Source organism: Prosopis cineraria, unplaced genomic scaffold (assembly GCF_029017545.1).
Source record: "Prosopis cineraria cultivar Desert tree isolate PC_DT_omini unplaced genomic scaffold, ASM2901754v1 PC6, whole genome shotgun sequence".
In the NCBI taxonomy this organism is placed as follows: domain Eukaryota; kingdom Viridiplantae; phylum Streptophyta; class Magnoliopsida; order Fabales; family Fabaceae; genus Prosopis; species Prosopis cineraria.
In genome coordinates, this window is record NW_026555337.1 from 39,368,703 (window position 1) to 39,381,825 (window position 13,123).

At 33.0% G+C, this 13,123-nt stretch overlaps 1 protein-coding gene across 2 annotated transcripts; it reads right to left on the bottom strand.

The window, feature by feature from the left end:
• Nucleotides 1-199: 199 nt before the first annotated feature.
• Nucleotides 200-10,441, bottom strand: LOC129313610 (zinc finger CCCH domain-containing protein 37). Of its 2 annotated transcripts, XM_054956869.1 has the most exons (12): nucleotides 9,976-10,441; nucleotides 8,358-8,605; nucleotides 6,598-6,657; nucleotides 6,386-6,508; nucleotides 6,090-6,311; nucleotides 5,057-5,094; nucleotides 4,931-4,977; nucleotides 4,723-4,853; nucleotides 2,125-2,184; nucleotides 1,542-1,682; nucleotides 507-720; nucleotides 200-392 (listed from the first exon to the last, which is right to left on the bottom strand). In XM_054956869.1, exons 1-11 carry the CDS (start codon nucleotides 10,343-10,345, stop codon nucleotides 529-531), a joined length of 1,632 nt encoding a protein of 543 aa, XP_054812844.1. In that variant the 5' UTR covers nucleotides 10,346-10,441; the 3' UTR covers nucleotides 200-392; nucleotides 507-528. The 2 variants fall into 2 exon arrangements, with proteins under 2 accessions (XP_054812844.1, XP_054812843.1); XM_054956868.1 differs by having other exon boundaries at nucleotides 200-720.
• Nucleotides 10,442-13,123: the final 2,682 nt, after the last annotated feature.

The following is a 13,123-nucleotide window of genomic DNA, read 5'->3' on the forward strand; positions in this document are numbered from 1 at the left end:
AAATATATTTTTTATCATCTACCCCTCTTAATATAAAATATAAAATCCACAAAACATCGCATTATTCATTACTTATGAATAATGTGCCTTATCCTTCTGACTAAATAGTGGTAGAAGTGTTAAACACAATGCTTTAGACCACCACAAAAATTGAGTCAAATGAGCACAAAACTAGGACCATCTGCAGTGAAAGACAAAATGAAAACAGGAGAAAGCATATCACATCAAAATATTCTTTCCACGACATGAACCACAATCGTTTTTTTTTTTTTTTGGCCTGACACGAACCACAATCGTTGATACTAGTCTTCTACTCTGAACTGTCACTTGAGAAAAGTAGTTACAAAACATCAATTGTACACCATCCGAGTAGATTGCATTTTGCAAGTCAACTACGAGTTAAAGAGAGTGAAGAACAAGTGATTAGCTAAAACCAAGCAATTTAGACATCACGATATGAATAAAAATAAAAGCCATGGCTGAAACTAAGAGGACCCATCACTGACTTGGCATTGTTCCCACAAGATCTCAGCCCTTTACCAGAACAGAATCAGCCTGTTTTTCATTGGCTTCGGCTTCCTCTCCTCCTTCATCGCTTTCACTTGCTCCTTGTGACTTTGCCAATCCCATAACTTCTCCAGGAGGAGGGTGGTCAAACTTGCAGGTTGCACCAAACTTGCAGGTGCCAGTTTTCAAATAATACGGACAGATTACAACACCCTGTCAAGATATTCAAACAATCAGGTTATATTTGCTTATTTTAAAAATTTTTAATCACTCTTCCTAAAAAAAAAAAAATAATTAAGTTCCTTGGTTTTTTGGAAACCACATTGGGCTCCAACAATAGGTTCAGCTACCATTTAACGGCAGATTTATGTCCTGATAGACATGTAAAACCTTGAAGTTTAAAATAAATAAAAGGTGAACAGCTCTCTTTATCTTCCTCAGCTCGCTTCAAGCCAAAAAGTCACAAAAACAGAGGTGAATTGTGGTGTCTGCCACACAAACTGGAAAAGATCGAGAAATATCACGGTTCCTTGGATAGTCGTCAGAAGCAAGTGAAATTAGACAAGTGGATGTTAATACTTAGTAGAGAAGTCCTAGGTTTGCCAGAACAGTCGCAATATGCACCTGACCAACCTTCCCGGCCATATTTATTGGACATGTCTGCTCAGTCGACTTAATGATCAGCAACCTACTAAGATTACTTACTAATGCTCCAGCAAATGATAGATGCGGGTTGAGAACTTGTTCAAATTCCAGCAGAATTTAATTTCAGAACTTGAATTTATCTCATCAATCTTGATATAACTAGCAGTTTTGTGAGAACTCTTTTAGACAATGCTATTCTAAGAGCTAAAAATGCTATAGAGAAATACGAGCGGTGCATGAAATGATCCAGACAAATCAAAAATTATAGTGCTTGAGGGAAATTCAAAGAATTGGGTTAAACTTAATGTACATCAAACACAAAGCAGCTACATTTTTAAAGCACAAGTGCTTCAAAAAATGCATATGTCAGTGTGGAACACCAAACTAACCTCTCTCCTTGGTAGTCCTGCAAGAGTGAGTTTAACAGCTTGCTGTGAGGCTGAATTTGACAGTGATGGAGCTGACCGATCAATTGGGTGATGGAACTTACATCTTTCCCCAAATTTACACTCTCCAGTCTTCATATAGTACTAAAACATTGTAGATTGTATTATAGATATGTCAATCGACATTAAGCCATTGTTCAGGAACAAAATATGGAGAGGAAAAACAAAAAAGAGGAGAGAATTAGGAAGTGAAAAGTGAGTGTCTTCTCTCTTTAAATTTCATATATATGGGAGAAATATAAATAAAAAAATGAAAGATAAAATTTTGAATTTACATATTTAACAAAAGTCAACCACTTAGATTATCTCAATCATTTACCTGCTTATAAAACAATTTTCTGTTATCCTTATCAGTTAAAGAAAAAGACTTTATAGACTTGCCTACCATAACAATCTAAGTTATCTGAATATAATAGAACATCTGCAACTGCAAATTTAATACCCTAAATTAGGTTATTTAACACCAAGTAACCCAGACAATTGAAAGTAAGATCAAAATCTCCACTGGAATAAATTAAGTACTTACATCACACTCAATCTGTCCTGGTCGTTGGGGATAGACAGTTGATGCTATTCCCACCTGAGACTGGAAAGCAAGTTACATGGATCAGTTGAACTGAATATGAATACACATACAATGATATCTCGTGAAAATTACAAGAGTTCAAGTACAGTATATAGATACTTCTCCACAAGATTAATAGCAAGCACAATCTTTTTTCAACAATTTTGTTTGCGGTTGATGCTATCATTGGGGGTAAGGATTAGGTTTAAAATCCAGATATTGCCCTCCTAGTTCTAAATGTTACAACAACAACAACAACAACAACCTTTATCTCACTAGGTGGGGTCGGCTACATAGATTACAAGACGCCAGTGTGCTCTATCATTTATTAAGCTTTTAGGAATATTATTAATTAAGAGATTGCATTTAACAACTTCCAAGAATATTCTCTTAGGCCTTCCTCTATCCCTCTTAATAGGGCTCAAAGTAATATGTTCCGCTCTTCTCACTGGTGCCTCCTGCAGCCTTCTTTGTACATACCCAAATCATCTCAAACGATTTTCTATCATTTTTTCCTCAATAGGTGCTACCTTCACTTTTTTGCGTACGTGCTTATTTTGAATTTTATCTTTACGTATATGTTCACACATCCATTGTAACATTCTCATCTCTGTTGCTTCAACTTCATGCTCTTGCTGTCCCGTTAGAGCCCAACATTCACTACTATATAACATAGCCATTCTGATAACAATACGATAAAACTTTCCTTTAAGTTTATTAGGCGTCTTACAGTCGCAAATAACTCCTTTAGCTTTTCTCCAATTAAACCACTCAACTTGAATCCTATGTAAAATATCCCCATTGATTTCGCCATCATTTTGAATAATAACTCCCACATATCTAAACTTTTCCACTCGAGGTATAATTTGATCTCCCAATTTCACTTCCAAATTACTGTCGACTAGTCTCTTACCAAATTTACAATATAAATATTCAGTCTTACTCCTACTTAGACGAAAACTTTTCAACTCCAATGTCCTCCTCCATAACTCAAATTTACAATTAACCTCTTCTCTTGTCTCTGTTATAAGAACTATATCATCCCTGAAGAGCATACACTTGGGAATTTTCCCTTGAATATATTCCGTCAAAACATTTAGGATCAAGTTAAATAGATAAGGACTCAAAGATGATCCCTGATAGGATATCTAAAGGACCCCCAATGCCAACTGCTCCTTCAAAGAGGAAAAAGAATTACCATATATAGAAGATGATAGTGTCATCTGATAGTGTAGATTTTACTCACAAAAACAGTTCATATTTCATCTGAATGTCTGTATATCTTTAGACAAGGATTTCTCCCTATAGTTGAATTCATTAAGATTGAACATTCAAAAGAAAATTCCAGAACAATCCAAAAAGTTGCACAATACAGCCACACAAAAACCACAGCTATTTACTTGATACTCATTAAGAATGAACAACATACATCAAGCAAAGAGATAATTCTGCACTATCTTTATTTTCAGATTGTCAGGAGAGAGAGAGAGAGAGAGAGAGAGAGAAACAGAAAACAGAAAAAAAAAGAATAATCAACACTACTAGGATATCAAAAAGAAAATAGTCATTATAAAAAAAATAGTTACATTTATGTTCTTTTGAAACATGATGCACAGCCCCAAGTTGGCAGATTCTTGTAGCATATTCTGGTATTTTTTTCCATGGAAATTAAAAAATTTTATCCAAAAGTGTACAAGATGCATCAAAGCCAATCTAATGGACACCAACATAGTATGGGATGCCTAGTCTCATGTTGAGTAGCAAGGGTTGCTCTATGGCGTGTCAAAAATGGGTATATAGAGCATGTCAAAAATGGGTAGGTTCACCAAACTAGATAGCCAACTTTTAGATAAAGAATCTCCATCATGTTTGGGTGCCAATTGCAGTAGTTGGCAGCTTTAAGAAGGACTACCCGTGAAGGGTTTTGACTAGAAAGCCAAGAAAAATGTTGTTGAGCATAACAACCAAAATACCCACTCTCCAAAGGTACTAATTGGTGGAGATAAAGTCTATAGGATGCTTAGTCCCACAATACGTGATAAGACCAGCTCTATGGGTTACTAAAATGAATTGGTTCTTCTTCTTCAATATATAGCTTTTGAGGGAGGATACCCAACACCATTTTAGTGCGCCCATTGAGAACCCCTATCCAGGCTGAGGTTGAGAGACTTAAAACATCTAAAAAAAATACACACACACACACACAAGCATATCCATGCTTTATAATAGCAAGCAACTCATCAAGCACACAGCTGCACTTATGAAGATCAACTATTGACTAATATGCATAGAACCCATTTCCAACCCATATTTCACACCACCGCAAAAGCACAATAGTATAGCCCCTACTCGTGCTCCCTACATCAAGCCAGGCTTTTCTTTCAATATTCTGATTCAACATCACTAGGAAAATATTTATTTTAGACCCTATATTCTCTGCATGCAAGAAGCAATTTCAGCCCCCTCTTCCCCCAAAAGAAGAAGCAGTGAACATGGATCAGATCTTTGCCATGAGCATTAGTCAATACTATCATGTAAAAATAACAACTTTCAAATTACCGTTGCACTTGACAATCTGGGGTCAATAGCTTGATAAATTGATGCCACTGGATTAACAATTCCAAAGTTAAAATTAGCAGCTGATGATGTCAAAACAGAATGGCCTAGCCCAGCAGCAGGTGGATTAATTACTGCACCAAAGTTACATCCGTATAAAATGGCAGTTCATTAAACATGAGATTATTAACACCCAACATCATACACTTACCATTCCTATCAGGATGATTGTAGCGGCATGTAGCACCATATTTGCAACTGATTCATATGAATGAAGAATATTAACAACCTTTCATCCATTAAATAAACCTACTAAAACCAAAGTATGAATATTTACCTGCCAGTTTTCATGTAGAATGGACAATCTACTTCACCCTGTCAGAAGAAATTTGCAAATAGGCTTTTCAAAATATGAAGCTAATAAAGTAGTAAATTCATATAATTCAGTCAAGCGGCACCTGATGGATATCCTGTGTTATAAAGTATTATACATAAGCATAAAAAAAAAATGAAGATAGCTTCAAGGTTTTTTCCACCTCAGCTAACAAAATGAGCACATATGACACCTCAGCAAAAGCTTTTAAATCACAAAACCAAACAAAGACCAGTTTATTGAAGCAACTTGGAAAATGAGTTTCCCAGCACTTAGCGTCACAAATAAATAATAGTTTTTAACAGCCCCAACCAGTATAATACCAAGGAACATTAGAGTCATAATGGGGGGAAATATGATACTTGTATAGATCACTGTTCCTTTTTGGATCTCTTAATTACTAACTCCATCCCAAATTATAAGACAATTTTGGAGGTGATTCAGTGCCTCAAAATATAAGACAATTTGACAAAAATAAGATTTCATTAAATTTACTTTTCCAATATTACCCTTCCCTCCTTATTACTCTCTCTCTCTAATCATTTAAGGTTATTCTCCCTTTGGTCTTATTTATATGTTACTTCCAGCATGTCTCACCGGAACTAAGGAAAACATTAAACCTCATTAGCTTTATCTTAAAATTTAATAAGTTTCTACCTCTATCCTTAAAAAGAACAAAAAGAATTATGTTTAATATTTTTTTCCTAGCATTTAATAACGACAAAAAAGTAAAGATAAACATAGAAAATAGTAAAGTGCCCTATAAATAGCACCAAAATTAATATTATCTCTCTGCCCTATAAATAGGGCTAAAGGAATATAAAATGAAGGGCATTTTTGGATATTTAAATTTTTATTTAGAAAAAATAAAGTTGCAAAGTGTATTTAATGAGCTTTATTAGTATACGTAATTTTGTTTGGATTTGTCTTATAAATTGAGAGGGAGGGAGTTTTTTTTTTCCATCAATCGAGAACAAATACCAAAACAGATAATTACCAGTCTCATAGGAAGTCCTTTGCTATTATGCAATACAGGAGCAGTGTACGAACTAAAAGGATTAGACAATTGTGTATCCCCTGAAGCTCCAGTAAGATTAACAATCAAATGGGTCTGCTCAATGGCACCATTCTGTTCTTCAGACAGCTGAATCTGTATGTCTTTTGGGTGATGAAATTTACAGGTAACACCAAACTTGCACTTTCCAGTTTTCATGTAGAACTGCATAAATGCAGAATACAGTAAGTTATAGATGATTAGAGCTTCAAGTGAAGGTAAAAGATATTATATCTAACCGCGCATGGGGGCTCTGAAGGCCTCTCAGGTAAGACAGAAACATCAGCATTTTCAAACAAATGCTTTGGATGATTAAACTTGCACCTTGAACCAAACTTGCATCTCTTAGTTTTGAGGAAGTACTGCAACAAATGGAACCCACAATAAATTAGAAAATGTTCCTAATGCATCTGAAGGGAGAAAAATGAAAATCAGTGCAAATCCTACTCACTGGACAATCTGGTTCTCCTGGTCTCTCAGGAAGAGCCTCACTTGTAACAACATTTGGAACCTAAAAAACACATAAATTGAAGATATGTATTTGTATAAATCAGCAACTTCATTTTGAGGAATTGAACTTTTTTAATGATTATATTTAAACTTGATCAACCCATGAGCACAACAAAAACTAGCTTAGCATACCAAGCAGCCCCTGCAGATCCTAAACTCATATCAAATACTCCTCCCATTTTTCTCGATAGAAATCTCTCACTCAATCCTTAAAGAAACATGAGATACTTGAAGAAAAACTGATTGGCCACTAACAGCTAAAATCATTCTTCTTTTTTGTTTTTTTGGTAGATTAAACATTCTTTATGGTCAAGCAAATGACCAACTTTGCGGTTCAAATAGACCAACTTATTTAGTTTCTTAGCTTTGATTTTGACATTGCTCCAAAAAAACATGAGGTGCTATAAAAATAACTTTCCTACAAAAACAAAACATTAAAAAAAAATGTACATAAACTTTGCTTTAAAATGCAGAACCATATTCAGAGGAAATATTTATTTTATAGGTGACCAGACACACTTGCCAAACAGATATAGATGTCTTGATCTCAGCTACCAGCTTCACTCATAAAAGAGAATGAGTGGTCATTAAGATCAAGGGAACATGATACAGGTGAAAACTTTTTACCAGGAGAGAGGAAAATTATAGGGATGTTTTCCAGTCATCCCAACATGAGATGAAAAGATTTCTGATCATGCATAAGGGTTATAATCTCTTCCAATTGCAGAAGAATGAACATTTGCAAAAATCCTATCAAAACAATCAGCGATAAATCTGGAAAAGAATGACACACAGCAAGAGTATTTTGCACATCAAAATATGACTACACTAATTAATCAACTCAATGAAGCATTTCATTGTGTTGAGACTTCAACATACAGTTGTTAGAACCACTACCTCCGTTTTTGGTCCACAGAAACAATATTTCAATGTGCTCACTAGAACAATAAAAAGCAAGCACAGGACACTAACCTCAATCTACATCCTAGCCAGCAGGCATAGACCATAAGCTGAAAATTGGGCTACTCCCAAATTATTTTACTTACACCATCTATGACATTGTACAGTAATAAGCAAGAACTACCATGCAGCTGGTGATAAGACTTGTCCATCACCAGCCCTGGGTAAGGTTTAGAACCAGGTTCTACCAAGCAGCTTCAACCTCTTACTAGTACAAATGGATGTCATATCGACAATTTCAATACCATTGCCATCCACATATTATGTAGAGAAGCACAAATAACTTCTATAATTTCAAGCCTCCAGCTCAACCACAGGCATGGCCTCATATTCACCATCAAGTCCGTAGTGCTAAAAGTAACAAGAGTTTCTCTCTATAGCAAGATCAAGCCATCCCAAAGTTGGTTTGTACAACAGAAACACCAAATAAAAGGAAATTTTAAAACAATTAAAAATGTTTTCTTCAAAGTTCAAAATTTCAATTCATCATGTACAGATAAGTATCATACAAATAAATATTTTACATACATAGAAAACAACCATATACGATAAATGTAAATGGTAAGTTCTGGCCTTGGTTAAACTAGTATATAAATTTTATATAAATTCATTCATATATATGTATTCAAGTCATATATCTGAGTATAATATACAAGTCACTTTTCAATATGTGATAATAAATGTACGGTATAAAATAACATATACATTTCATTCACATAAATAATGGCAATAAACGGTCACCTCTTTCCAATCTGGGATTCCACCCTCAGGAACCCAAATAGGATGGTCAAATATGCAGCAATCTCCAAATTTACAGGTTCTTGTGAGCATATAGTGTGCACAATCCTTCTCTCCTGGTCTCTGTGGATATATAGGCAAATTGCTTGTACTCTCGTATCTAGGGCGCTTTGTTAATGAATTCGTAGAATACCATGCTTCACTTTGCCCAATTGTGTTATGGGTTTGCAAAACGGTTGGATGGTAGAGCGCTATAGTACATAATAGGCAAGTATGTACAAGAAAACCAAACCGAATATATGTTACTTGATAAGTTTGACTTAGAAAATAATTTTGAATTAAGAGAACACACTTAGCAAATATGTAGAATATATATCATAGCGAAAATGAGATAAACTCTATTTAATTTGCAAATGGTACAGATAATGAATTAGAGTCTAATATATGAGTACTAAAGTTATATGAAAAAAAAAATGCCAATTATTAAGGCTCAGTGCATATTCAGTAAAATATATATGATGGTAAAACTATGTACTCTTTCAAATCAGAAAAATCAAATTGGCTTCATCAGCATTAGGCCATAGAAGCCATCATAAAGTAAAACCATTAATGCAACATCCTTTTGTTAGCAACCTTAAATCTACAATGAAAGAATAATTAGAGTAAAACTATTTAGTCATTATTCATTCATTTGCTACACTAACTACTGATTTGAAGGCCTTGCTGAAAACTAGTTTAATTCCAGTAAATTTCATCCAACTAGAACCATAATTGCAGACCAAATACATCAAAATCATAATTTCCTCTAGATTTAAATAATTGCAACATTCATGCAATAGATGCGTGATAAAACACTCCATTGAAGAGACAAAGACTAACTACAAACAAAACAAACCTCCAGAATTTATCTTCACGAGTTCAAGATTCAGTTAGACCATTGTTACCCTTCCTAGTTTGTTATTGCCGTTAAAATGCATAAGTAGAGATTAAAACACCGCATTCATGATGCTTCCTGCCAAAGGTTTGTTTCCAAGAATTTTATTGGCATTCAAGTATCAATTCAATATAGATATTCTTTGCTTCACTTGGCATGTTAGGCAATTTAAAACATGATCAAACACAAGAAAATATGAATTAACTTCAATATATACTTTGAGCATTCATGAATAATATTGTTTAAGGCAACGCGTACAACACCTTTCAAATGTTATTCCTGAGAATATACTCATGACAGACTATACAAGCCCAAGCAAGTTGGGTAGAAGAAAGACACTTCATCTTTATTACCAGATGTATATGCAGTTCTTACTTATGGATTGTCGGAAGCGCAATGTATGGTTAGATAGCAAAACAAGATGCAAGATGCGGCATCCAACCCATTATTACCAGTTCATCGATACAATGAAAAGTTGGTCCAACAACCCCAGACAAAGAGTAAAGAGTCTAATTTTGATCCACGAACTTCAACTATCAGATTCAGAAGACAGCATTCCCGCTCTCATATATGATTTTACCTCTAAACTTAATGTCTATTTATAGACTTTCCCACTTATAAAGAAATCCACTAGATCCTGCAAAGAAGAAACCCTTACAAAGAATGAAAACAAGAGACTAAACTAACCATCAGAGGAGCGCTTCATGTTAACTATCGAATCCAGTGAAGCCGACCCAACATTTGCAGCAGCGGCAGCTGCAGCAATAGCAGCAGGCCAAGAAGCTTGAGATAGTAACTGGGAAGCGGTGGAAGATGTTTGCCCGGCGGCGGCACTGGAGAGTCTGGTAGAAACACCAGGTGGGCCAATGTCGGCATCGGAAGCGGCGTAAGAGGAGTATCGAATAACGGCGTCTTTTCGTTGAGGATAATACATATCGGCAGAAAGATACCGGCTGGAGGAAAGGGTACTGGCAGTGCTTGTGGCAGCGGCGGCGGAAGGCGGTGAAGCTCCTCCGTAGGTAGGGCTATAGGCATAGAGATAGATTTGATTTGCCATCAAAGTACGGATTTTTCTTTCACAAAAACATCTACTTTATCTTCCAATCAATACTGAGGAGTGAGATTGCAACTATGCCTCCTACTCAGTGGCAAGAGGAAGTATCGTTTTCGAGCTTTCTTCTTCTTAAAAACTTATTATTAAACTCTTTTACTGGGGAAAAAAAAAAAAGCTTATCATTAAACCAAAACAGAAAATATTTTGTCTGGAAAACAATAACATGATTCTTCTAATTATGCCTATCTAAGTATCTGCTTGTATAAAATAAACTAATTACAGGATAGAAAATTAATTAATAGAAAATATATTTACATTTCAGTTATTTCACTTTGACTAATATTTTCATTTTCTTCTTAAAATTTATATAAATCTCTCTTAAAATAAAAAAGTTATACTCCCTTCATTTAAAAATATAAGAAATTTTTTGAAGAGTTGGAGATTCAAAAAATATAAGGCATTTTTAGTCTTTCGAGATGTAATCATTATCTTTTTTTAAAGTACCCCTATTGATAATAATTTTATATTTATTATAGAGTATTTAATAAAGGTAAATATAAAAAGATAGGATTAGTCAGAAAATAAATAACTATTTTATTAGAGGGTAAGATCTGATTAAAAATGCCTTATATTTTTTAACGAAGGAAATATAATAAATCTTCTTACATTTTTTATTTTATTTTTATTTTATTTACCTTACCATTAATTGATTATTAAATTAGATATTTTGAATCAAAATATCTCTTTATAGTATAAATATTATTTAAACATCATTTAGGTTGTTAAAATAATTTTGATGCATGTATTTCTAAATTTTTTTATCATATGTTAATTTATTTTGTTAAGTATACTTATTTTATTTATAACTATCTAAAATTTAAATACATAAAGCGACTGAAGCAATATTTTAAATGCGCGCACTCACACATAAAACTTAATTAATGAAATAGGGTAACTATTAGAATATAAGGGGAAATTTATGATTTTAAAATTTTCAATATAATTATAATTAAGATTTTTAATAAAAAAATTTAGTGATATTTAAAATTGAAATAAAGCATGGGTTTTGAAAACAAAAAGATATTTTTATAATTATAAAAAAAAATGGAGAACTCATTTCATTTTACTCTTAAGTTAACCATCTTAAATAAATTAATACTTCCTTTATTTAAAAATATAAGTCATTTTTAATCGAATCTTATCCCTTAATAATATAATTATCTACTTTCAAATTAATCCTACTCCTATTAAACATCTTACAATAAATATAAAGTAATTCATTTAATAGGGGTACTTAAAAAAATAATAATTACATTTTAAAAAATTAAAAATATTTTACATTTTTAAACATTTAATTTTTTAAAAAATGTAAGTAACGGAGGGAATACATACCAATAGTTTAACAAGAGAATTACAAAATTCTATATAATGTAAATATAATAAAACTTTAAGAATGGGAAATAACTATAAATTATTAACATCATATCATATCATATTCAACTTTGCATCTTGTTTGCTTTGTACACCACTTAGAATAATGCCGTTGTATACAGGCCAAGGGCTAGTATAAATCAAGGCTACTCACCCAAACTTTTTCAATTGACATTTATTTATAATTATAATATAATAGTTGTATAAAGTGTAAATGTCAATATAGTAAGAAATTTCAAAAAAAAATTGGGCTAGATATATAAGAATATTCGAAAATTTTAAATTAAACAGTAAATTTATGGATCAAATGGATTGGCAGGAAAAATTAATCAGAAACATGCTCAGTTCAATTCACTAGAACATTCAAGAAGTTAATTTTTCGGGAAGTGTAGAAATAATCAGTTGTTTTTATTAAACCTGGGAAAGTCGGACACATTTTTAAATAAATGCAGTATTTTTTTTATGGTAAAGATAAAATATCCTTTTAACTGAATTTATTTTATTTTTTAAAAGGCAAGTCTAAAAATATAAAATAAATATTAAAGAAAAAACTTATTTGAATTTTTTTGAAGGCATATGATAATTTTAATAAGTTTTTGAAACTCAACTTATTTAAACTGTTTCTTATATTAAAAAAAGCTTATTTGAATTTTTCTTTGTAAGCTACTTTTTTGTAAGTGAGGATGCACAAAAAACAAATAGGACATGAATTTAGTTTAATTCAAAGTCTAACCTCTTTCAAAAAAAAAAAAACTAGATTGGATAACATGTAATATAGTTTGATTCAAGCTTAATTAAAATTAAATAGAATTGAACTTGACTCATAAAATTAAGAGATTGGTCTCAATAGTAGCAATACATGCAACCTTGCTACCTAAAGCAAGAGCCTTTTCCTTTCCACTATCATCAACCACAACAAAATTCCCTTGTTCTATCCACAAGCTCTTTTGGAATTTAGCTTGAAATAGAGCTGTAAAATTCTCACCACATGCATCCATTTACCTCAATGAGATTAGTACCACAAAGAGAAGCGACCTTCATGATCCTTTGGTTGTCTTGCAAGACCACGTCCTATTCCTATTTTGCCCGCAACAAATTCTTTCCTCCTCCTCCCATGTCAGCTCATAGTAATCTCAAAATAAAATCCTACTTATCTACTGTTAAAATTTTTTTTCTTTAGAATGATGATAGAAGGATCTTTCCTTTTTCAACTAAGTATATTGTAGAGCCAAGGGAAACTCACAAAAAACACGTAGCAATTTGTCTATTATAGACTAATCATAGAATCTCAGAAACTCACCTGAATGGAGAAGAAGCAACGAGAAGATAAGATTGAGGTTGAGGTCACAC

What these genes read in the sequence shown, in the direction of transcription:
- LOC129313610 (XM_054956869.1), bottom strand. Translation starts at nt 10,345, where the DNA reads ATGGCAAATCAAATCTATCTCTATGCCTATAGCCCTACCTACGGAGGA. An exon ending in TTCTACATGAAAACTGGCAG is followed by an intron (nt 4,978 to 5,056) that starts GTAAATATTCAT and finishes CATATGAATCAG; the next exon opens with TTGCAAATATGGTGCTACAT. An exon ending in CAGGACAGATTGAGTGTGAT is followed by an intron (nt 1,683 to 2,124) that starts GTAAGTACTTAA and finishes ACAATGTTTTAG; the next exon opens with TACTATATGAAGACTGGAGA.